The sequence below is a fragment of the Myxocyprinus asiaticus genome, chromosome 10 (assembly GCF_019703515.2).
Source record: "Myxocyprinus asiaticus isolate MX2 ecotype Aquarium Trade chromosome 10, UBuf_Myxa_2, whole genome shotgun sequence".
Taxonomy (NCBI): Eukaryota; Metazoa; Chordata; class Actinopteri; order Cypriniformes; family Catostomidae; genus Myxocyprinus; species Myxocyprinus asiaticus.
The window spans coordinates 39,823,257-39,849,030 of NC_059353.1; the positions used below are offsets into that span (position 1 = coordinate 39,823,257).

Sequence of the window (25,774 nt, forward strand, 5' to 3'; positions counted from 1 at the left end):
AACCAAGAAGCCTTTTTTCTCAGTCATAGTGTTTGTGTAGTTACTGCACTTTGCTTTTGTAGAGCAGTGTTTTTGTCATCATCAAAGGAATAGTTGACCCAAAAATGATAATTCTCTCATAATTTACTCAACTGTATGCCGTCTCTAATTTTCTTTCTGCTGCAGAACACAAACAAAGTCATTTTAATGGAGGTATGATGTGAAAACATCCATACAATGCAAGTCAAGGACACTCAGAAAAGGATTTTTGCTGCTTGTTCAATTTACATAATTAAAATGTACTAAAGCAACTCAATTCAAGAACATTTTGTCACAACGTGATTTCATTGCGTTCTATCAATTTAGATTTGTAAAATTTAAATTTACTTAATCCATATGAGTTAGGGCTACATGAATACTTTTGTGGTGTTATTGTAGCATTTATGAAACTTGGCAGGGGATTTTCATTTCCCAGAATGCTTTGCATGAGACTCGAAAGTTAAAATTAAGTGTTATTTTATGTGTTGTGCAAGATGGGGTATACTTGTTAGTGTTTAATGTTTTGTGTTGAGATTTAGAAGAATTGCTGTTATGTTGGAGTTTTGGGGTTTACCATTATGGTGAAGAGTGGAGCTTGAGCTAACAATGAGGACAGGTAAATGTCCCACATGAAACTGATTGCTTGCTTCATTGAGCAAATGCTGTGCTAACCATAGCATAGTTACTAAACTACACTCTGTAGTGCTTACAACCTGCTAACATTCACTTTCACTAGTTAGTACATTAAGGGGAAAAAAAGAGTTTTATTTGCTACATTGGAACATCTAATTGTGTAGGGTTTACCCAGTTCACCTAGGTCCTTTCTACACAAAGTGTTTGTGTTAAGATTACATAGTATTTTTAAGTTAAGAAAACTAATTTCAAACATGTGAAACAACTGTCCATGATTGAATCAAGTTCAGTCAAAGAGCTATTTTTTGAGTTGGGGTCCAAAACTTCCATGCTTAAAAAAGGACATAAAAGCAGCATAAAGGTAATCCATAATTATAGTAGTTTAATTCATGTCTTCTAAAGAAATACAATCTTTTTGGGGTGAGAACAGACCAAAATGTAACTCCTCTTTCAGTAAGACATTTTGACTAGGGATGTCCTGGCTACAATACCAGTATGATGTTTCTCTGTCTCTCTGTCATTATCTGCTCTCCTATATTACTACTTGCTAATACAGTTTATTTTTTCACTTAGAAGCTTACTGAATTTTCATGCTAAATAAAATCACTTAAAAAAACAAGAGGGTAACACACCAGACGTGTCAGGCGGATGAAATACAGTATCCTTAAATCTGAAATTATTGTTTTCTATGAATGTACGCACACTGGTGCCACCGCTTACCATCCGTCAATGGCACCCGGCTACAACTTCGGAGGTTTCTACCGTGCCACTGGGTACCACTCACATAGTTTTTCATTAAATTTCATTAAATTTGTCAATGGACATACATTATTGGCTTCAGCCTATGCTGGAAGATACATTGTGTAAAAGCATTATTGCTTGAATAAAGCCTAGGCTACATAAAGAGAAATTGCATAATACACATCATCCTTTCTAATCTTTTAGTTTGCGCAGCTGCACCATTTTTTACATGTTCTGTGTGTGATACCTGCAACCTTGTCCCACGACCTTCTTGTCCGGTGTGTGACTGGCTTTAGAATTGAAATTTTTTTGTGTGTATCTATCCAATCGATACAACATCAGTATCAAAAGTATCGAAAGTATAATTCAAGATTGTTCCACCCATCCCTTATCTCACACTTCCAGCTTTTAGGCTTTGCACTAAATACTGTAAATGTAAACCTGGATCCACAAAACTGCTTTCAGGTGGAGCTACTGTACCTGAGACAACACTGTCTTTGGGAAAATAATGCAGGATATGGTCCACGTTCCATCACGTGATCAAAGAGCCCCCTCTGAGATGGCTGTTTAACTCAGAGACAGAATGCTTGTTGTTTGGGGCTTTGGCCCATTTCCGAGCTAAGTGTTCTTTTACAGGCTCAGCTCCAGGAGAGAACACAGGACTTGGGTAATGGGAGAGGAGTCTGGAAAATGCCATGCTAGCTTTTATCACTCCTCAGGCCACAACAAAGACACCCAAACACATGCTAAGAGGACCATGAGAGTACCTGTGTGTCTCACAAGGGGTCTGAGTCCAGTTTAAGAAAAGATACTCAAGGAAAAGCACTTATGCAAAGACCAGCATTTTTGGTCACCAGTAAACTGTATGTTGTGTTTTGGATGCTGGTACCCGCTATGGGATACTGAGGTAATAGTGTTTCAAGAAGGTTTCTTAAGGTAATGGTGTTTCAAGAAGGCTTCTTAACAAGCTTAATCAGCAAGACATCCTTGGAAAACAAGCATCATGGGAAAGACCATCCTCGTAGACCAGTGAAGACATGTGCATTAGCTGGACCTACCAAAAAAATACAGCTAAAGAAGCAAAATTGTATCCGATTTTATTGTAGATTTGATGTTATTGAAACTTAAACTTAGATTAAACTTCAAGACTTTGTTGAACGACCATCATGTTTGTGTGCCTATGTGCCAAGCTCTACCTTCGAACTTCCTCTTTCTGCTCACCCATGGTGTGTGCAGCAAATCAATTGTGGTGTTTTGTTCAAGGTGGCAAAACGTAAATCACGCACATGAGCCTTTGCTTTCAAGGCCTTAAAGAAAATGAGTTCAGAGAGAGAGAGAGAGATGTCAAGAGAGAAGAAGAGAACAGCAGGTCCCCTCTAACAGAGTTTAGTCAGGCTATAAAATCAACAAGATCAAGAGTTCGCTCTCTCAAAATGGAAAGACAGATGACATAAAATGACTAAAGCCATGACTTAAGTGACAAGGAGAAAATTGGAAAATGTCAAACAAGGGAGAGCAGATGAGTGAAAGAGATGTTTTCTTTAAAGAACGGCACTGTTAAGGGTTTACCAACCAGTGGCCCTTGACGTGTACGCAGAGTATGCGCATTGCATACCTTAGGCAACACAAATATGTTGATATAAACTCTCTGTAACTGAATACCTAAATCACCTAAATGTTTTTTTCTGACTTCGATAGGTTGATCCACCTAAGAAGTGTAAACTCTGTGGCACTCTGGTGCTTTCAAAACATTGCTTTTTTTGTTTGAGCATCCCGAACAGGCCAACATGCTACTTCCAAATGCTGCTCCGGAATAAAGTTCAGTTTCTTCAGCCCAAATTCAAATCCGTGTCCTATCCAGACATGATGCAAAAAGAGTATTAATATAGTAATTCATCTGTCGACACTGAACGCAAAACTGCTGCACAATTAGGCACAATCACAGCGAATCAGAACATATTTTAGGTTTAATGTACAGTTTTGAGGAGTTTTGGACCAATGAGAGTTCACAGTGGGTGAGTCTAACTGGCGTGACACCGCAGAAATTAAAAACCAAGAGATCGACAAATTGTCCCAACAATAACATATTGTTAGTGGGATAGGAAAAGGTGACTCTGACTCTGCATACATACACAGATAAAATTTCTTAATTTCTGTATAATCACGTTTTTAAAACAATTTTAACTAAAAAAAAAAAGTCATGTGTTTCTTATATCATGGAATTAAAACATATTTTTTACACTGTTGCAGCAATTAAAATAAGTTTATCCAAATAAGTAATTATAAATTACATTTATATCCATGTTAAAATCAATATACAACCTCTCTCTTTATATTCAGCTCATAGCTAGCTTGCATTGAATTAACTTTTAATGAAAATATATTTTATTCCATTGCTTAAATAAATATAAATATAACGTAAGTCGGCCTACTAGTATGTGATTGTGGGATGTCTGAATGGCAATAATAAACTAGATTTGCAAATAGATAATAGCCTAATAAATAAGATTTGCAAATAGATGTAAAGAAGAAGACCAAATCGCAATTTAGTATGAAAATATTTTGATAACTTATTCAGTGTCAGTGTAAGGCAAAGGGAGATTTTCAAACTGTAATCTTAAACTTCATAAAAAGTGTAGTTTTCAAAAACCAAAAATAGATAGCATACCTACGACTGAACCTAAAATTAAGTAGACTTCTGTGGATCGATCGCAATCCTGCGGGCACCCCTCTGGTGTGCCAGAGGTGAGTTTGGAGAGGAAATAGGTAGTGAAGGTGTGAGAGAGAGAGAGAGATAGAGAGAGAGAGAGAGAGAGAGAGAGAGAGAGAGATAGAGAGAGAATTAAAGAGAGTGTCATGCAGTGGTTGTGTGTAGATGGCAGACTCTGGGTGTCCGGTGGCTGGCCAGGATAAAATGTCCCTGTCAGAGGCTTGTGGCTCCCCATAGTGAAGCCTGATTAATTGGGCTGTCCAGCCTCTCTGATAGTGGCCACTTTACCCACTGCACCTAGGAACTGTACCCATGCCCCTTCCACTCAACCCCATGCCAAAAAAGGGAGTGAAAAAAGAACGAATATCTGGCCTTCGAGGCTTTGTGGCTAAAATTAGAGACTCTCTCTACACTTGCTCATGTTTGCTGTCTCTCTCTCTCGCTCTTTATCTGTATTCCAGTATGATCCTGCATCAGCATTGCGTTCACCTTGCTAGGAGGTTTAATGTCTTTTAATGTGTCTATCAGGGAGGGGGAGCAGACAAACAGCACACACAAACACAGCATGTTGCTAGAGCATTTGCAGCACAAGTTTCCCAAATCTCTCTCAATAGTGTGCCACAACAGAGAACAGCACTCAGTGTGTGGGGACAATGTGTATTTAATAGGGTTGTTGATTTAACGCGTTAATTCGGTGTGATTAATTATACAAAAAATAACGTGTTAAAACAATGTATGCAATTAATCATGCACCCAGCCCGTAATAAGGAATATTCCTTACATATGAGCAATTGAAGCATGGAGTAAGTGAAACACGCTGTGTAGGCAACGCGCAGCTCAAACAGACAGAGAACAAACCACACTTTCCGAGGGCAGACAACACAAGATGAGAACGTGTTCTTGCGTAGCCTACAAACACAGCTTGATGGAGTGCAAATCCAAACGCAGGGATCTCAAGACATGTTTTTGCAGGTGTAATTGAAACATCCTTAAACAAGCCCTTATAATAAATCTCGGACTGACTGACGAATTCAATTGCTAAATGGATTGCAATGAACTGTAGGCCAATGATAGGCTTATGATCAATATTATGGAAATAAACAATATATGGCATTCTAAAGCCTGTTTGTTTTTTTTTTTTTTTTAATGCTTGTGTGTCAAAATAATGTAATGCATTTTAATTATCTGTATTATATTTATATATATATATATATATATATATATATATATATATATATATATATATATATATATATATATAGCTATTTATAATTATTTAATCATTATATGTTCATTTACTGTTATTTGAGGGGCTTTCTAAGCAAACATTTATGTATGCAATTAATTGCAAATAATTTGATTAATCAGCATACCATGTAATTAATTAAACAGGGAAATAGCATCCAGTATAACCTCACTTTTTAAAATTATTCTACTAAATTCACTCCCTTACACACATGCTTTTTGGGAAATATTCATTATATTTCAAAGAAGTTTATTTTGCTTGTCCCATTGTGGTAATCTGCGTTTCCACAGGTGGACAAATCTCAAAATGTTTTGGAACCCATTTACACCTGTCTATAGCATTGTCCCAATTCAAATGGATCGGCCAGAACATCCTGTATATTAATACTGGGTGTAAATGGGATTTTTGGTAGTCCACACAAAAACCAAGGTAAACCACAGCACTTTGAAGCCACTGTTCTCAGTTTCAGTGTTGCCACATTTACTGTGTTTTGCTTTGGTAGGGCAGTGTCAATGTCAGTTCAGGTGAATGTCGCATAACGGAATTAATATTCATGACCCAAGTCACGCCTGGTACAGTTCGTGTGCGACCTGCTAACAGAAAGTAAACTTTCTGAGGAGAGATGTCGTCTTAAACAAATATATGCATTTTTACATTCATAGTTGTGGCATCAGTGAGTGCATTTACATGCCTGCCAATAAGCTGTTAAATACCAAAAATCAGCAAGAAAACAGTGTTACATTAGATGTAAAATCAGTGAATTATTCTCTGCTTTGACATCAAAATGTAAAGAGTACAGTGCACAACATTGGATAAGCCGGTAAGAACAACAGTAAAAGTGTTTACATGCAACACAATATCAGTGTAGGGGTCAAAAATCTACCTGTGTATATTAGGGGTCCTGCACCAACTACTCGGGTATTAAAATCACTACTCGAATATTGCAAATAAATTTGCCTTTTTACATTTGCCTACCATAAGCAGTGCTGAATTACACTGTATTTTTACTCTGAATCTCTCACCATTCTTGCAGTGACAATTGAGTCCACTGGGGGGCACTGTGCATGTGTGTCATCAAGGTGTTGGATGAGAGAAGAAGATATCATGGCTTTTGTACTTCTAAAGCAAAGCCAAGTTATATTACAAGGCAATACTTGTAAAAAGATATGCTTTTATGGGGGAAAGAAAAAGAGTAACTCGGAAGCTGTTCACACCAGTGTGTGTGTGTGTGTGTGTGTGTGTGTGTCTTAAACCTCTTAACACAGGCAGAGCACATTTTATAAAAAGCAAACTTTCACTACTTGTTTTTTTCTGAATTATAACATATGAAATGCTTTATGCAGACTCAGAGTTTATATATGTGCATTACCCTAATGTCATCAGTATTGTTTTCTATGTAAGCTCCGGTTGAGAACATTTTTGCTGCATTATATGACCTCCCACGTCTGATGGCTTTTTAAGCATAATCAGTGTAAGATTGTGCTTGCAAATGCACTCAGTGTTTTAGACATGATTAAACTTTTACGACACAAAAGCTAGAGTGACTGACATTTCTGGAAAGTTTAGTTTTTAAGCTTTAAAATGGATATGAGTGTATCCATTGCAACTAACCATTTGCTGACGAGATTTATAATGTGTACAAAATTTTGGGATCATTCCAATGCCCCTGCTGCTAAATCTACTGGACAGCCAGGTCACCAGTGGCACTTTTAGATTAAGCACTGCTGTCTAAAGTAAACAGGCACAAAAAGCAAAAAAAAAAAAAAAAAAAGTTGACAGTGACCTTTGCATAACAATTTTATAGCAAAGGTATATCAAACCCTGCTGTGTTGCCTCCCCTCTCCTACTCTACCATTTCACCTTTTACAAAGGAATGAGCTCGCTCCAGAATCCATTCAGTGGGGAAAAAATCTCAGTACAATGGCCAGGTAAAAAGAGGCAAAAAACAGACTTTCACAGAGAGAAATAAATAAGCCAATCATCATCAAAGATCATCTCTTAACTCTCACTCTAAGTTATACAGTTTGAAAGACTGTCCTTGCTCAGCACATGGCTCATCCCTCCCGCAGTCAGCCAGTCAGCCAAGGTCAATTGCCTTCCCCCCTACCCCCCTCTAATTCACTGCTTTATTTGCCTTTACAGCCGATATTATTTCTCCTCTGCATCATGGTGACTGTTGGCCCACAGGAGAGTGCCATGGAGCTCCTTTGTAAACACAGCGCTGACCATACTAACAGCACAGGCCTGGCACTGAGTTTTAGTCTGATCTCGTAAACAACATTACCTGATTACCAGGGATGTCAAAAGTAACAGTGCTCTGATACCAAGTCGATACTAAAATAATAATAATAATAATAATAATAATAAAACGTCTTTCTACAGTATTGGTACAGACTCAAATCAGTACCCGAGGGCTGTCTGACAAACAGCTGCTTTCAAACACTCATATGCTTATTTGCAGTATTATTGAATGGTCAAATGGCTGGCAAGGCGAAATATTAATGCAAACACAGTCGGTTTGTATTATGTGAATGTAAACAGGTGGGACAAAATATCTGATTTGTTTCAAAATATAAAATCTGTGCATTATGACTTGCAATCCTGCCTACTTGCTGATGTCTTTTTTGTTGTTAAAGGAATATTCCAGGTTTAATACAAGTTAAAGGTGCTGTAAATGATTGTTTTCATGGAAAGGTATGCAAAGAATGCTCCTACTCCCTGAACGATATTACTGAAATAAGTGTCGTGAGATATCTCACCTGTCTATGTGACAGCTCTAGACTCTGTAAACAGCAAAAATAACTAAAATAAAAAACATAATTGTCCGCGGGCCGCAGTCTATGACGCTTTTGACCTGTCAATCATTTTGCACATTTTCATTGTATTGTAGTTTCCAGCTAATTATTGTGGCTTACTGCCATTTTTATGCCATGTTGTTCTTAACAGTTTTCAGTTGAGGGCACTATTTTGCTGCTGTTGTTTTTATCAACCATTTCTGCATGATGTCGGGCTCAATAAAGCTCATTTGTTATCTTTGGAGTGCAGGGATTTGGAAAGAGGGGGCATGGCTAATTCAACAACTCAGTCTCGTGGAAATAAAACAGCTAAAATCTCTTACAGCACCTTTAAGCTGAATCGACAGCATTTGTGGAATAATGTTGATTACCACAAAAATGTATTTCAACTTGTAAAAAAAAAAAAAAAAAGGAAAAATCTGGGATACATAGCCTGCTGTTTCAAAAGTAATGCCTCAAGACATAAATAGTATATGTGTTAATGTGATGTTAGTGTGATAAAATTCCTTACCAACCTTTTCTGTGAAGTTAAATTCAATTTGACAACGTAACGCCGTAAAACGAGCATGGAAAAACGACATTTTAAACAAATTTACAGCTCAAATAATACACAAGTTTTAACAAAATAATTTATATAAGTGCTTATATAAACTTATAAGCTTCACAAATGCTGTTGATTGAGCTCAACTTGCATTGAACCTGGAATATTCTTTTAATACTGATCAATCAACATTACTGACAAGAAAAAAAGAACATCACTGACTGGTAATTCTGTAATTAGTTTTTTCCTTTTTTCTTTATTACTGAATGTTTACTTGAAAAACTTGAAGCAATGTTGACTTGAGAAATACTGGTAATGGTTACATGCTATAAACAACGTACTATAATATAAATATTTATATTATATGAAACTTTTAGGAGTGTGTTCAATTGCATATTAGGCCACGTCCACACTAATCCATTTAAAAGGGCTTTAAGCGATTTAAGCTGTTCTGAATCTTCCACCGGACTTGCCATTGATTTAGCCAAGCCCCCTCTTCCCAAAACCCCACAGTCCAAAAGCACACACACAAACAAACTAGAGACAGTTGTGTTGGGGGAGGGTTTCCCTGAGCATTTCGCTGTCCAACCCTGAAGACACCGTACCTGTATTTATATGAGAACATATGGGCTGCCCTGTGAATGGCCAGAATGACTGTCAAGCAGAAAGTCTTCTGATTGGCTAAACAAATTATCTGACCACAGCCGTGGACATCTTTTCCACAGCTGTTTACCCAGCCAAGGGCTGTTACAGTGACAGGTGTGATATTTCTTGGCACCAATATCAGTGATATCTGACATGTAATAGAAGTGTTTTCTGGGTGTCAATTAAAAAAAAAAAAAAAAAAAACACTTACAGCACCTTTAAGTTTAAAAGCTTTTCCAATGTATGTGTTTAAGAGAGCATATTCAAAGGTCTCAGTTTTTGGTGGAGGAAAAAGCAGTTTCAATGTGAATGAGAGGCATAAACATAGCAAAATCAATGTGTTTTCAAAGGAAAACAGATTAGTGTGGATGTGGCCTTAGAGAGAGAGACAGAGAGAGAGAGAGAGAGAGAGAGAGAGAGAGAGAGAGAGAGAGAGAGAGAGAGAGAGAGAGAGAATTATAGGTTAAGTGTGTCATTTCTTGGATTTTGTTTGTTTGAACAGTCGGACATAACAACAGTGGCTCAACCAATGGCTTGGGGTTGGACTATGTGTTTGTGGAAGATTTTTGATACTTAAGAATCTACGAGAATCACTATTATCACTGTTAGATGGCTTATGGTTACATGGTTAGATGCATTTCTGTTTGGTGCTGCTAGTGGTACATTTCCCACTACCTCCTCAGCTTATTACAACATTTGAATTCTGACTGTCCATATCTGAATGCTTTTCTTATATTTATTTGCACACACAGAAGCACATATAAGCTAATCAAGATTTATTGCGGCACCCTAGTCATCTTAAAAACAGCCAATATCGCTCAAAGCCTTGTGGTAATTACAATGTAAATGCAGATTAGCGATAACTATTTTAAAAAGGGATAACAGAGAAGGAGTGCAAGGCATACCGAAACTCTTTAGCACCCCCACACAAGTATAAAAAACATGAAACGCTTATTAGAAGGAGGTGCGTTTAGTTTATAGCCAAGAACATGAGTCTGTAATTATTCTTTTATTTGTTAAATTAATTATTCAGGAGTTCAAAAAACAAACGAGGAGGCGGCAGGGTTTAAATAAAGAGAAACAGCTCACTTAGTTGTCAACGACCTCAAAGAGAGAACAAGGGTAAAGACAAGAAATTGGGGACGCACAATTAACTTCAATTCAGTACAATCGATTTTAATTCCACACACTGCAGTAATGAGTGCGTTTTAGCAAAGATTAGGCCTATATCCATTGTCATACTAATTTCTCCCTTTTGTGGCATGCAAAAAAGGGGGGGATGAAAAGAAGTTAAAAGGAGGAATTGAAGCAGACTGAGGGAGAAGCCAGGAGAGCAGGACGACTCTGTATTAAACGATTGGCAGTGTCAATTAGAACTAATGTTTCGCTCTCTCCATCTCTGTCCTCGTGCAGATGAAATCCTTGGAATGGCACTTATTAACAGCCCCTCTGCTGTTCCTAATTGTAGGCTGACAAAGCCTTTCTTTGGTATTGGGAGTGAGGGACAAAAGCAGCTCTCAAACATCATAGAAACGGATGTCTGAGCAGCTCATGTACATCTGAATAGCACTTTGAATAATGAGTCAGAGTGCTGAATGTTACGAATTTTGTCAGTACGGAGAGGTGGAACACAAGTTTGCAAGAAACAATAGCAGGCGGCTGTTTGGTGCTGATTGGCATTGCATTGTTTATTGCCTGTTTAGCTGTCACTCTTTCACCCTTGTCAGTTAAAAGTGAGCAAGACAATTATTAAACTCGCCGGTTCGTATGAACTGTGCTTCGGTGAAATAACTAGCGAATATAGTCTGTAAATCTACAAAATTGCCGCAAATGACTGGCTGTAACGTTTGAATTGTTTCATAAGTGGCAAGCATCACTATTGCTGTTACTCAGGGTTAGGGATTGGGTCCTGCACTGTTAGATACGGAAATCAAGTGAATTGTTAAGGAGAGCCACACTATTAATTTTATTAATGACTGGGATTACAATTTTTGCCTAGCAGTGATTAAAACCAGTGAAAACAATCCTGTAGACTTGGAGATTGGACCTACTGTTGACTATATTACATCATTTATAACAAAAACATCCCTTTACAACTCGCTTTTGGCACCACTTTGTGTAGATTTCAACCGGAAACTGGCACTCACACGTTCTTCGGCCACTGGAGGGTAGTGCTTTGATTTCGCTGGTAAGCACAGACCGATTTCAGCTGAAGAACTTTCAACCTACTGTCGCCGAATTCACAGTGAGCTCAGTCTGGGCAGCGAGTTTTACAAATGTACAAATTTAGTAATACTTTATCTTCCTAATCAGCAAAAATAATCACACTTATTTAGTAGTTAAGAGAGGGCAAAGGATGTTTGAAATACTCAGAAGAAACATTTATGGGCAGAAACGAAAATTGAAAGTCACAGACTGAAAACAGACTGAAAGGTGTTGTCATGCTGTAATAGTTCTAGTACCCCTTGATGGTTCGAAACAATTAGATTCCAGCACATTCACTTGAGAGTCTGAGATTGCTCTTGTTTTAATACATCACTGCTAAACTTGGAAGAATGAGAATCAAAAAAAAAAGCTGGGGCCAAACTGGCAATCACTGCTGTTCTAGATGTAAAAAGAAAGCTTCCCCAGCCAGCAGGGCTGTACAGACAGAGGTTAAATGGTTTGAAATTCTGACTCACCATGTAACCGACCTAGAAAAGAGAACAGCTGAGATATCGTCTGAAGTGATTCTCTTAGATACTCAGTGTATGGGAAAAGCTATTGTCAGAGCGAACCTTTTGTCTGCAAACAACTTTATGTTATGAATTACACATGAGTTGCCATGTCCTTTTACCCATGGTCGAACACTGCAAGGATGAATACTGATATCAGTTCAGTTTTCAAACCAGTAGAAGATTGTAAATACAGCATGTGAATATGAATGTATACAAGGAAGGCCAAAGCTTAAACACTTTCTCTCTTCTTTTCTCTTTCTCTCACTGTCTCTCCCTTATGGACGCTGTGAGGTAACTGTGCAATTCGTAGACTTGAGGCTTTATAAAGGCATTTCACACTTGGTGTAAGCACTAATTGTAGTACAATTGCTCAGCAACTACTGTCAAATGGCTATGTAACTGAATTTACATTCATAATTCTCATAATTTACTCGCTCTCATGCCATCCCAGATGTTTATAGCTTTCTTTCTTCTGCTGAACACGAACAAAGATTTTTAGAACAATATTTCAGCTCTGTAGGTCCTCACAATGCAAGTGAATGGGTAACAAAATTTTAACATTTCAAAATGCACATTTTAAGCATAGAAGTAATCCATAAGACTTCAGTGGGTAAATCTATATCTTCAGAAGCATTATGATAAGTGTGGGTGCGAAACAGATCAATTTTTACGTTTTTAACATAAGTTCTCCTCCCTGTCCAGTAGGTGGCGATATACATGGAAAATACAATTCACCAAAAACATAAGAAGAAGAATGTGGAAGTGAAAGTGGAAAGTGAAAAAGGAAAAATTCACCTACACTTATATCACTTCTGAAGATATGAGTTTAACCACTGGAGTTTTATGGATTACTTTATGCTGCCTTTATGTCCTTTTGGAGCTTCAAAATTGTTGTATCCAGTCACTTGCACTGTATAGACCTACAGAGCTGAGATATTCTTTTAAAAATCTTCATTTGTGTTTTGCAAGAGAAAGAAAGTCATACACATCTGGGATGGCATTAGGGTGAGTAAATGATGAAAACATGTTCATTTTTGGGTGAACTAACATTTTAAGTCTCCCGCTCCCAGTAATCTCACAGGTCTTGTCAAGAGTTTCAGAAAATATATCAAAAATGTCTCGTATTGTGCTCATATTTGCAAAGATACCAAAGTCTGCAATCAAAAGGCTTTTAAATATGCTATATATATATATATATATATATATATATATATATATATACAGTTGTGCTCAAAAGTTTGCATACCCTTGGAGAATTGGTAATATATGTACCATTTTTAAAGAAAACATCAATGAGCAGGCAAAACACATTTATTTTATTTCTTATGGGATTCATATTCAGCTGTAGGTTATAACAGAATGGCACAATCATAAAACAAAACATGGCAGCAAAGAAAAAAATTAAATGACCCCTGTTCAAAAGTCTGCATACCCTTAGTTCTTAATACTGTGTATTGCCCCCTTTAACATAAATGACAGCGTGCATTCTTTTGTAATAGTTGTCTATGAGGCCCCAAATTCTTGCAGGTGGTATAGCTGTCCATTTGTCTTGGCAAAATACCTCCAGGTCATGCAAAGTCTTTGGTCGTCTTGCATTAACCGCACGTTTGAGATCTCCCCAGAGTGGCTCGATGATATTAAGGTCAGGAGACTGTGATGGCCACTCCAGAACCTTCACCTTTTTCTTCTGTAACCACTGGAGGGTCAACTTGGCCTTGTGCTTAGGGTCATTGTCGTGCTGGAAAGTCCAAGAGCATCCCATGCGCAGCTTTCGTGCAGAAGAATGCAAATTGTCTGCCAGTATTTTCTGATAACATGCTGCATTCATCTTGCCATCAATTTTCACAAGAATCCCCGTGCCTTTAGAGCTCACACACCCCCAAAACATCAGTGAGCCACCACCATGCTTCACAGTGGGGATGCTATTCTTTTCACTATAGGCCTTGTTGACCCTTCTCCAAACATAGCACTTATGGTTGTGACCATAAAGCTCTATTTTGGTCTCGTCACTCCAAATTACAGTGTGCCAGAAGCTGTGAGGCATATCAAGGTGTTGTCAGGCATATTGTAACCAGGCTTTTTTGTGGCATTGGCGTAGTAAAGGCTTCTTTCTGGCAACTCGACCATGCAGCTCATTTTTGTTCAAGTATCGTCGTATTGTGCTCCTTGAAACAACCACACTGTCTTTTTCCAGAGCAGCCTGTATTTCTCCTGAGGTTACCTGTGGGTTTTTCTTTGTATCCTGAACAATTCTTCTGGCAGTTGTGGCTGAAATCTTTCTTGGTTTGTCTGACCTTGGCTTGGTATCAAGAGATCCCTGCATTTTCCACTTCTTAATAAGTGATTGAACAGTACTGACTGGCATTTTCAAGGTTTTGGATATCTTTTTATATTCTTTTCCATCTTTATAAAGTTCCATTACCTTGTTATGCAGGTCTTTTGACAGTTCTTTTCTGCTCCCCATGGCTCAGTATCTAGCCTGCTCAGTGCATCCATGTGAGAGCTAACAAACTCATTGACTATTCATGCACAGACACTAATTGCAATTTAAAAAGCCACAGTTGTGGGAAATTAACCTTTAATTGCCATTTAAACCTGTGTGTGTCACCTTGTGTGTCTGTAACAAGGCCAAACATTCAAGGGTATGTAAACTTTTGATCAGGGCCATTTGGGTGATTTCTGTTATCATTATAATTTAAAAAGGAGCCAGACAACTATGTGATAATAAATGGCTTCATATGATCACTATCCTTAAATAAAAGACAGTTTTTTTGCATGATCAGTCATATTTTTAAAATCAATGCCAAAATTTCACAATTTCTGCCAGGGTATGCAAACTTTTGAGCACAACTGTATATATATATATAATTCATTTGTTTCTATTTGTATTATCCTATGAGGAATTTTAGGAAAATCATCCAATACAGAGTTCATATAGTTAGTAACTATAACTAAGTGATACAGCTAAATTGTCCTCTGCGGTCTGTCTAATAAATGCTAAAACAGCCTTGTTCGACGATTTTAAGATATTTAAATCAAGGTATCATCCTTTTGCTTGGAAAAATCAGCAACAGAAGTTAAATCAGTCTTAAAAGTAATGGAAAGGCAAAAGAAATGACATAGAATGAGTAAGAAATGTGTTATGAGCCAGTAGCAACTCAGCTGTTACAAATCCACAAACAAATCATCAAATTCCCATCAGTCTCTGATTCTCTGCACTTTGTACTCTCAAGTACATGTAAAAATGAGACAGCCCCTTTTTAAGCCAAGAATGTTCAGCAGCAGCAGCAGTAGTCAGTCGGTCAGTCAGTACAGCTCCAGTGAGAGAGAGAGACACTCTGAGCTGGAGCAGAGAGCAGCATGCTGCACAGAAACCCGCCTTCGCTTGGCAGGAGTTGGCACTCCTAACAGAATCAAAGGCTGCTTTCCTTCCCATTGAGACACACAAACTCAGAGGTCAGCCTGCCTTTCTTGGACCACGATGGAGAAAAACTGAATAAATGGACTTTGTGAGACAATGGCTTATTGCTGTGTGGGCAGGCGTTTGTAGCACTATGGCCTCTTGCTTTGACGATATAAAAAGTGAGCGAGAGATCCTGCTCTCCAAAAGCAGTGATAAAAGTAAATGCTTTACCCTTCTTTGTTGATAGGGTTTCCTGTCTGTGCCACAGCATGTAAACATTTAGATGTAATGTGAACTTGAGATGTGTGCCAGGACATACAGTAAAAATAATAAAGTGCCTTCTGAACAAGACTGTGCCATGTCATAAGTATCAGACTGAAATATAAAAGTTATATTTTATGATGTTGTTGTTTACCGAGTAAACAAAACAAACAACAACAAAAAATAAATAATAAAAACGATAAAGCGCATTCTGTTTTAGAGAATGATGAATCTTCTCAGAAAGTGAACACCCAAAAATACCATTATGAAGTGGGGCAGGAGAGAGGATTCCCCTGTAATACTTTGGCCCCATATGGGTCCTGTCAATCAAAAGCTTGTATGAGACCTCAGAGGCCAGAACAGAATAGACAGAACTGAGCCAAGAAATCTTTTATTTTCTCTCCCACTGTTAACACAAATGTAATCAATATTCAATCATTCTTAAATAAATATTACCTCATCAATCTAAAAAAAGAAGCATTTCTTAAAGGTTCTTTGTTTATACTGATAGTTCAATTTAGAACCTCCCTAAAAAAAAAATAATAAAAAAAATAATAATAATAATAATAATAATAATAATAATAATAATAACATTTGCCACATGCACAAAAAAAAAAAAAATAATAATAATAAAATAAAAAAAAATAAATAAATAAATAAATAAATTGCTATTTAGCACTTAAGAGTTATGATGTTGTTACCAGGCCAAATAACCCTAATCTAAATACTATTTAGAACATTTATTTTTTTTTTCCCGAGTATGATTTTATTCACTTCTCTGCTTTCAAATATTACACATCCTCGTGGCAGGAAATCTAGCCAGGAAAAAGATCAGATAGCGAGAAGGAGAGTTTAATTGACGAACGATTAATTTTCAGCAGCGAGTCTCTCACTGACGGCACTTAATCCAAACCTAAGCCGATTAACAAACTGATATTTGTGTTCCTCCTATTCCCCACAAATCTTTTTGTTGGCACGACTCCTAAATGTCACGAAAAGGGACTAATTTAAATTCACGGCCGTCGTCAGGCAGACCGGAGTGATAAATCACACATCACAATAAAGAGTATGCGAATACAACATGCTGTGGTCAGATCTCATCATCATTATCACCAAACTTTCATCACCTCTCAGAAGGACGCATTTCAGGATTGGACCATGTAATTACCCGTAACCTTGTAGCTCATTAGCCTACATATCTTAAACTAATGTTTCTGGAAGCATATTACACTGATAAAAACTCCAAAGAATTAACAAACTATAGGGAAAAAACGTTTACATAATTCCATTTAATTAATTATTTTTACTTGATATATTTAAGTATCATATGATATATTTAATCTACTAATATATTCTGCGTGTCATTTGCAAAAGTTTTTATAGGTTAGTTTTATATAATGCAGAACAAAATATCTATCTATCTATCTATCTATCTATCTATCTATCTATCTATCTATCTATCTATGTTTCTTGCTGGGGTTTAAATTCGTTATACTTCAAAACTTCCAAGAATTTGTATTTTAAAAAAAAAACTCTTTATGAAACCTAAAAAAAATAAAATAAAAAAAGAAAGAAAGAAAAGGCTGTTCAGCACCAAAGTGTGTTTTCTGTTGTTACAAGCTAAATGCCAATATTCCTGACATTTTTAGACCAATTTGATCAACCATTTTATAAATGAGTGTGTATTATTTATTCCTGCGAATTTTCCAAACAGCAATTTTGCTAAATATCCAATTATCCGACAGATGAAGATAGGCTCATTTATTTTCTTTACCCGTCTACCCATTAAAAGTTCCTCTCCCTTTCGGCATTTAATTTATTTAATCTAAAATAACAATTCGATCCACATCATGTCTCACCCCGGCAGCGCACCTTCTGGATTTTTTTATTTTATTTATTTATTTATTTGAGCGCAGCGAAGCGCGCATCTTTGCCAGTGTCACCTTCACCGACACCATAATGAACCATAAAACCTGATGAAGACGTGCTTTTTACCCACTTCCAATTGGTCAGCTGAAATATATCGATTCTGCTAATTTGTCGGTATCAAACAGGTGAAAATGCACTCAAATTATCGTGCTTAGCCTAATAATGTTAGGATCGAGAAATGTTTGAAATTGTATAGTAAAAGCCTGACACATTCACCGAATGGTAGCCTATAATGATTCGCTATAAAGTTTACTAGGATGTTTTCAAATGCGATGATTTCAACGCGACTGTGATTGAGGGTGGTTTGCTAGCATCATTTATACACCTGTAATCGATATTGCTGTTTCATGTTGATGAATCTACCTAGTCTGATGGATCTACGTGTGAAAATTAGCCACGATGGCTATTCATCAATGGATGTTCGTGTTCGAGAGAGAGAGCGAGAGAGCGCAATATGATTCAGAGTAAATCGGTTCATACCACCACCATGTGGAGATCTGAACCCCATTTGTGTATATTCAGGTTATTCTTACGAGGTAAATGGTCAAATCTGTCAGGCATGTTATTTGCGTTACATTTAAAACAATCCACTTATTTTACAAACTCTGTTAATAGATGGTTTAGTTAAATAAAAAGATAGTAAATGTAGGTAAATAGGCTATTGCATTTATTTGGTGACATGATGATGACGATGATGATGACATTTCAACCTATTTGCAGTTAAATAGCCTAAAAAAGTAAACCAGTCACGTGCACAAGAGGTTCACCAAGGCAACAGAAGTGACTTTTCAGTTGAAGGGAAAGAAATGACCGCTTAAACTCTTTTTCAGACAGGGTACGGGCCGAGAATAACAAAACAAACGCCCAATGAATGAACACTGAATGCCCCTTTCAGTGCCACTTCAACAGTGCCATTCTGCGCTATCAGGGCCAGTGCTCCAACTGTATGCCACACCAACACAGAAAGATACTTTATGCACGAAATCTAGAAGATGTATCATTGTAGTGGCGAATGAATGGCACTTATTCACTATCGCAATGATGCAGTTTATAGATTTCAGGCAGGTTTTATTGTTAGGGAGGAGATGCAACAAGAAGATCTGGCTTAGTAAATGGAGGTGAAAAAAATCTAAAAAGAGCCGATGGTTCCGCAAACCAGAAGATGGGAACTGTGATACGCATCATCACACAGAAAGTAAGCAGAACTCATAGGTGGGTGCACACGCGAGCAATATACACCTTTGCGCACGAGACGACGTTCAGTCTACTCACCTTGCTGCGAGTCGCTAAGACGGACCGCCACTGAAGTGAGAAGAAAGCCGAGGCAACACAGAGGAGACGCCAGCTTCATGTTTGAAGTTACCCCTGTATTTCACATGTCCAATACCATATCCTTTTTACTTCATAAATGTCTTGGAAAAGGCAGGAACCCAACCAACTGCTGTAGAGTGATTTCTCAAGTGCTGCTGCTGTGTGTCAATGCAAATAATTAAATAAGATGTCCAGTTTGGTAAAACAGTCCTCAAGAAAGAGTGTAAAAGTTCTGGTGCGTGAAAATCGAAGTACAGTGGTTTGACAGGATCTCGACGCAAAGCTCTCATGCCATTACTCTCTTCAGACGCTCTTCAGCGCTGCGACGGCACAAAGCCTGAGACACGCCCCCATCGCATTCCACTCCGCCCTTCGCTAATCGGATTGGTCAAAAGTGTGCATAATTAGCTTATAGCCCGCCCTCCACTGTTCAGCGTAAGTTTTTATTGGCTCACGAGGCGCTCGCTTTTGAATACACCTGTTTCGTTGTGCATAGAACGGCTTTAACACTCAGAGAAGCAGCGTAACAGAATTGCAACGTTCGTTTAAAGCAATTAAATAACAACTTTTTTTTATTATTTATTTTTTTAAACGGTTAAGAAAAAACATAACATTCTTAACTGTATCACAACAACGGCTTTGGTGAGGGGAAAATGCATGTTGAATGTCAGAGCTTGTTAAAGTAAAAAAAAAAAAAAAAAAATCACACAAAATTTCTCAACAAAATATGCTTAAAAATCAAGATTATTTTAATCAGTGCCCCAACCACCACCTCCAACACCCCCCCCCCCCCCCCCCATCAATGTCAATGCTTTGGTCTCTGAGGGTAAATAGAGCATTTGTTCACATTTCTAGAGGAGTCAGTAAAAAGTATTGCTTTTCATCATGAATTGTCAAAGAATGCAAGTGGGAAATCTATATTTCCAATAAAGCACAACAGAATTCTTAAATGTTGGATGATGTAATCGCATTAAAGTTTTTAATGCTATGGTGCACTTTACACTGCTCAGCTACAACTTGACACTCAGCCAAGTCCTTTAAAATTACACACTGCACCCTCACACCTGCCATCAAAATGAGGAGTGATGCAATAATGCTTGAAAACATCTGGTAAGTTTCACGCACAGACCCTTAAATAGAAAGATGAGGCACTCCTACTCACTCAAGATTTGAAGTTATTTAATTTTTGTTTTTGACTAAATTTACCTATGTGTGCCCCTCACTACATTTGTTAATAATTGTTGTTTTTAAATACTTATCTTTTGCGAAACCTAATAACCTACATTTGTAGCCAAGAAAATATAACCATTTCACACTGTAATGCACCACAGTTCAGATATAAAAGAAAAGCCCGAGATGTGCTTTATTGTAGCAAAATATTACAATAATGACATAAATATTAAAAAAGGGCATGAATAGAATTAAAACCAATATTCAGTCACTTTGTACAGCCTGTTAATTGTTTGAAATAAGCTGAGCTAGAAAAGTACACTATCCACTTTCATTTTCACTGTGTCCTTGATTCCAGTAAACGCAATTCTTTACTGTTCACATGTTTAATGGAACAGCCTGTTTAGCTGGTGTGTCATTTATGCATAGTTTCTGCAGTACTGACCTCTAACCACAGGAGGGAGTCATAACCACACCTTTGGGGTTGCCAAGAGTCAGAACCAGCAGGAGATCAAGCTGTTTCCTCCCAAACATACAGGGCAACAAATTACATTGGCATCTTATTATTATTAAACGCAGATCACACGTTTTTAAATAGGTAATGGGTGACTAAATTGTATGTTTTGATTTAATAAAAAACATCAGCCTTCACTTAACAAGACACTTTCCTGTTCTCATGTTTCACCAAACAACACAATTAAGTGACAAAAAAATTAAAATTGGGTTTTTGTTCCTTTAATAAATCTCTCAGAATGGAATATATGACAATATCTTCCAGATGCTCTCAATCGCATTATTCATTCTCTGGATTAGGAGAGTGAATAGCAGAGGTTCCTCTGCTTAGCAAAAAGCACCCTTGATGCCGGGTGTAGAGCTAATCTAATACATGACTCCATGATTTGTTTAATGGATGAGAGTTAGCTGTGCAAGGGCCGCCAACTAAACCTGAGCCTCTAGAGGTCCTCCTGTGCATAATGATTCCAGACACACAATATCCAAGTAATGAAGCGGCTTTATCAAACTAGGCAGAGCTTATTTCCACCTGTGTCCTTTTTTCCCCTGCTATCTCTCATTATACTTCCTGCATTCAAACACCACTAATGTTTAACATCCTGCTACAAAAGACCAACAGCAGCGCGTGCCAGTGAATTAGTACAATTTGGGAAAGTTAAATTATTTACATTCAAGAAATGCTATTCCCCGACAGACCATCAGAATGGTAAATCACAAGTGATTATTTCACAGACTAAATGTGTTCTAGCTTCAGAAGTGGGCAGAGACTGTTCAAGCTAAAAACTAAACTAAATTAATAACTCAAGAATTGTTAGCTACTGTATCAAAACAAATGCAGTTCTATTGAAGTGTTGTTAAAACATGCATAACCCTCTTCAGTACAGATAAAGTGCAAATACTTAGGTAAAATTTACAGTAGGCCACAGTCACACTTCAACTTACATAAGTTATTGTACTGTTCACATGATCTTATAGGTTAATATAGTAAACTCCATACAGTAGTATAAGGTATTTAATTTCTTTTTGCAATTTTAATTCACATTTATTTCATTTATCACTTTTATCCAAATTGATTTACAAATGCGAAATACTACGACAAAAGTGATTCATACTAAGAAGATATGCCATAGTAAATGCAAGGTTCCTGAATTGCTCAGGAAAGTACAAACAGTAAGTATGAGATAGTACAGATTTAAAAAGTAAGCCGGTCTCTTTTAACTAAATCCTTCCATGGTGAGTTGCAGAGAATGAAGGAATCAACATTATCAATTTCTGAGAAAATAGCTGGACTGAATTACACAGTAAATCTTAGGCCTTAATAGAGATCAATACATCACACAGCACAAAATAATGGCATGATAATGTTTTTTTAATGAGTCTGCATTCAGTAATGAAAATTCTCCTCAAAGTTTGATGATCTGTTACTTTTTTAATGGCCTGTAGTCAATTGATAATTGTGTCTTCTTACTCTCTGACTGTTTAGGTTGCTTAGATCTGGAGTCTCTGAGCAATGAGAGGCATTACTGAATTACACACACACCATTACGTGGTCACTTCCACCGCTAACCGCCCTCATCAGAACTTAGAAGAGGATTCAGTGACTGTGTAATTGTTTTCCATTTTGTGGATGCTCTGGTGCCATCTCATCACAAGAGTTTTCTGACTCAGGCTGGGCTCTTCAACTCATCTGCTTAGTTTCACTTAGACCTTTCATAATAAACATTTACCCACTGAAAAGACATGTAGAGATGTACTGTATGACTGTATAGCTGTGTTAATTAGAGAGAAAGACAGCACACGTCTTTGGCTTAGCTAGTGATCCAACAAGACAGATTTAAACTAACTGCCTGTGGGAATATGGTGACAATTGGTTTTTAAATTACTTGCTGGTCATAATATTAACTCAAGACCACATTTGAATAGAGAACTGAATCATTGGCTAATGGCCTGATGAAATATTGTTGCAATGTTTCAGAGGCCTTCTTCAAAAGCTCTTTTGCTTGGTAATTTAAGTGGGCTTAAGCAGCAGTGTTGTTACTTTGGACCATTAAAATGATAGCACAATTCATTGTATAATGCTGCCATCTAAGGAACTAAAGAGGCACTACAGAAATCATAGACACTGGAAGATTGGACAGTCAGCTGGAAAGTACATTGTTTAGAATTAAATGCTGTATGTACTGTTACTTTTACTCAATTGTAAAAAAAAAAAAAAAAAGTCCCCAAAACACACACACACACACATACACACACACACACACACACATGTCGGTGCAGCTATCCTTATGAGGACTCTCTATAGACATAATGATGTTTATACTGTACGAACTACAGATTCTATCCCCTAACCCTACCCCTAAACCTGACCCTTGCAAAAAAACTTTCTGCATTTTCTCCTCTTTTCGTAATTCGTAATTTTTACAGTCGTTGAAGTCAGAAGTTTACATACACCTTAGCCAAATACATTTAAACTCAGTTTTCACAATTCCTGATATTTAATTGTAGAAAACAGTCCCTGTCTTAGGTCAGTTAGGATCACTACTTTATATTAAGAATGTGAAATGTCAGAATAATAGTAGAGAGAATGATTTATTTCTGCTTTTATTTTTTTCACCATATTCCCAGTGGGTCAGAAGTTTACATATTATTTGGTAGCATTGCCTTTAAATTGTTTAACTTGGGTCAAATGTTTTGGGTAGCCTCTCACAAGCTTCTCACAATAAGCTGCTGGAATTTTGGCCCATTCCTCCAAACAGAACTGGTGTAACTGAGTCAGGATTGTAGGCCTCCTTACTCGCACATGCTTTTTCAGTTCTGCCCACAAATTTTCTATCGGACTGAGGTCAGGGCTTTGTGATGGCCACTCCAATACCATGACTTTATTGTCCTCAAGCCATTTTGCCACAACTTTGGAGGTATGCTTTGGGTCATTGTCCATTTGGAAGACCCATTTGCGACTCAGCTTTAACTTCCTGGCTGATGTCTTGAGATTGCTTCAATATATCCACATCATTTTCCTTCCTAATGATGCCATTTATTTTGTGAAGTGTACCAGTCCCTCCTACAGCAAAGCACCCCCACAACATGATGCTGCCACCCCCATGCTTCATGGCTGGGATGGTATTCTTCGGCTTGCAAGCCTCAACCTTTTTCCTCCAAACATAATGATGGTCATTATGGCCAAACAGTTCCATTTTTGTTTCATCAGACCAGAGGACATTTCTCCAAAAAGTAAGATCTTTGTCCACATGTGCACTTGCAAACTGTATTCTGACTTTTTTATGGCAGTTTTGGAGAAGTGGCTTCTTCCTGGCTGAGAAGCCTTTTTTAGTTTATGTTGATATAGGACTCGTTTTACTGTGGATATAGATACTTGTCTACCTATTTCCTTCAGCATCTTCACAAGGTCCTTTGCTGTTGTTCTGGGATTGATTTGCCCTTTTCTTTTGATTGTCCCATAATGTCAAGCAAAGAGGCACTGAGTTTGAAGGTAGGCCTTAAAATACACCCACAGTTACATGTCCAGTTGACTCCAATTAGCCTATCAGAAGCCAATTGGCTAATTGCCTAAAGGCATGACATCATTTTCTGGAATTTTCCAAGCTGCTTAAAGGCACAGTTAACTTAGTGTATGTAAACTTCTGACCCACTGGAATTGTGATATAGTCAATTAAAAGTGAAACAATCTGTCTGTAAACGATTGTTGGAACAATTACTCGTTTCATGCACAAAGTAGATGTCCTAAACGACTTGCCAAAACTATAGTTTGCTAATATGAAATCTGAGTGGTTAAAATATTAGTTTTAATGACTTCAACCTGCCCTCAGTGAATGTAAACTTCTGACTTCAACTGTAATTAATCAGAAGAAACTAAAATATGTTTTTGTTTTCCTTAAAAATGTTCACTCCTACAGATATATATATATATATATATATATATATATATATATATATATATATATATATATATATATATATATATATATACTGGAGGAGTGAACATTTTTAAGAGAAGACAAAAACATATTTTAGTTTCTTCTGATTAATCATCTAGGTAAACTGGGTAACTTCAACTATCATTTTGGTCATGGCTTCCCTTGGCTTGGAAACTGCATTTGTAATCATGCCATGCACCACTGCATTTTAATAAAATGTACACATACACATAAAACATATAAACGCTAAAAGTTCTAGTTCTTGTTATGTAATTAAACTTGTTATCTTTGTCTTTGATGTAAAGTGGGCCACCAAGACCCCATGCACATTTCTCTTTCTCACAGATAAAAAGCCTGAGAAACCTGCTCTGAGTCTCTATAAAAAGCCAGAGTGTAGTCCTGCGGTCTCAAGTGGGTCGGGGTGTATGGAGATGATGGTTCACATTCACAGCTATTACTATTTCTGTACAGATACTAACAGAGGGAGGCTTGTGTTAACACCAGCTCCACAACTCACAACCAAGCATCTGAGCGTGTGTGCTCGTCCTCAACATGTGTGTGATCATATGTGTCTGTGTCTGCATACAGAGTCACAAACTTGACCTTGTATGCTAATATGCATGTGTGTATGCTTTTACTTGTGTGTGCATGTGTCTAGAAGTCTCGGTTTATGTCTGTTTTTGTGTACACTAAAACTTTCCACTATCACACATACAGGATCACTCCCACCACTTTACCCAGCAGTATCCAGACTCTACAATTGTCTAATGATTCAACTAACTTCTTCTGTTATGAAAGACCCTTAGCCACACAGAGAGAGAAATAGAGAAATGCAGAAACTCTCGCAGTCATGCGATGCCTGGCCATGGTTAACCTGAGCTTTGAGAAACGGGCCTAAGTTACCAACAACCAACTAATATCCAAACTAACACTTAACACTGAATGAATGTCGTTGATAGTTATTGCAACACATACAAACCACAGTCTTCATACTGTGTGTTCAACACAATCAACTGTTTTTAGCCTATTATTGATACATTTGTTGTCACCTTCAACAGCAGAAAGAAATGAGAAGCCATACCTTTCGACACCTTCATGGGCATGGGGGATGCAGGGGAGGTGTCCCCCTTACTTTCAATAAAACCAAAGTTCGTCCCCTGCACTTTTCCACTGGGAAAATGTGTTTACACTGTGCATTTTATACAG

The 25,774-nt window shown here is 37.4% G+C and overlaps 1 protein-coding gene across 1 annotated transcript in view; it reads right to left on the reverse strand.

Annotated features, from left to right (window-relative positions):
* Positions 1–19,232, reverse strand: part of erbb4b (erb-b2 receptor tyrosine kinase 4b) — a 583,317-nt gene extending 564,085 nt beyond the window's left edge. Inside the window, exon 1 of the mRNA XM_051707947.1 lies at positions 18,912–19,232. Within this exon, the coding sequence (XP_051563907.1) occupies positions 18,912–18,990 (79 nt within the window). The 5' untranslated portion in view covers positions 18,991–19,232. The remainder of the gene's footprint in view (positions 1–18,911) is intronic.
* Positions 19,233–25,774: the final 6,542 nt, after the last annotated feature.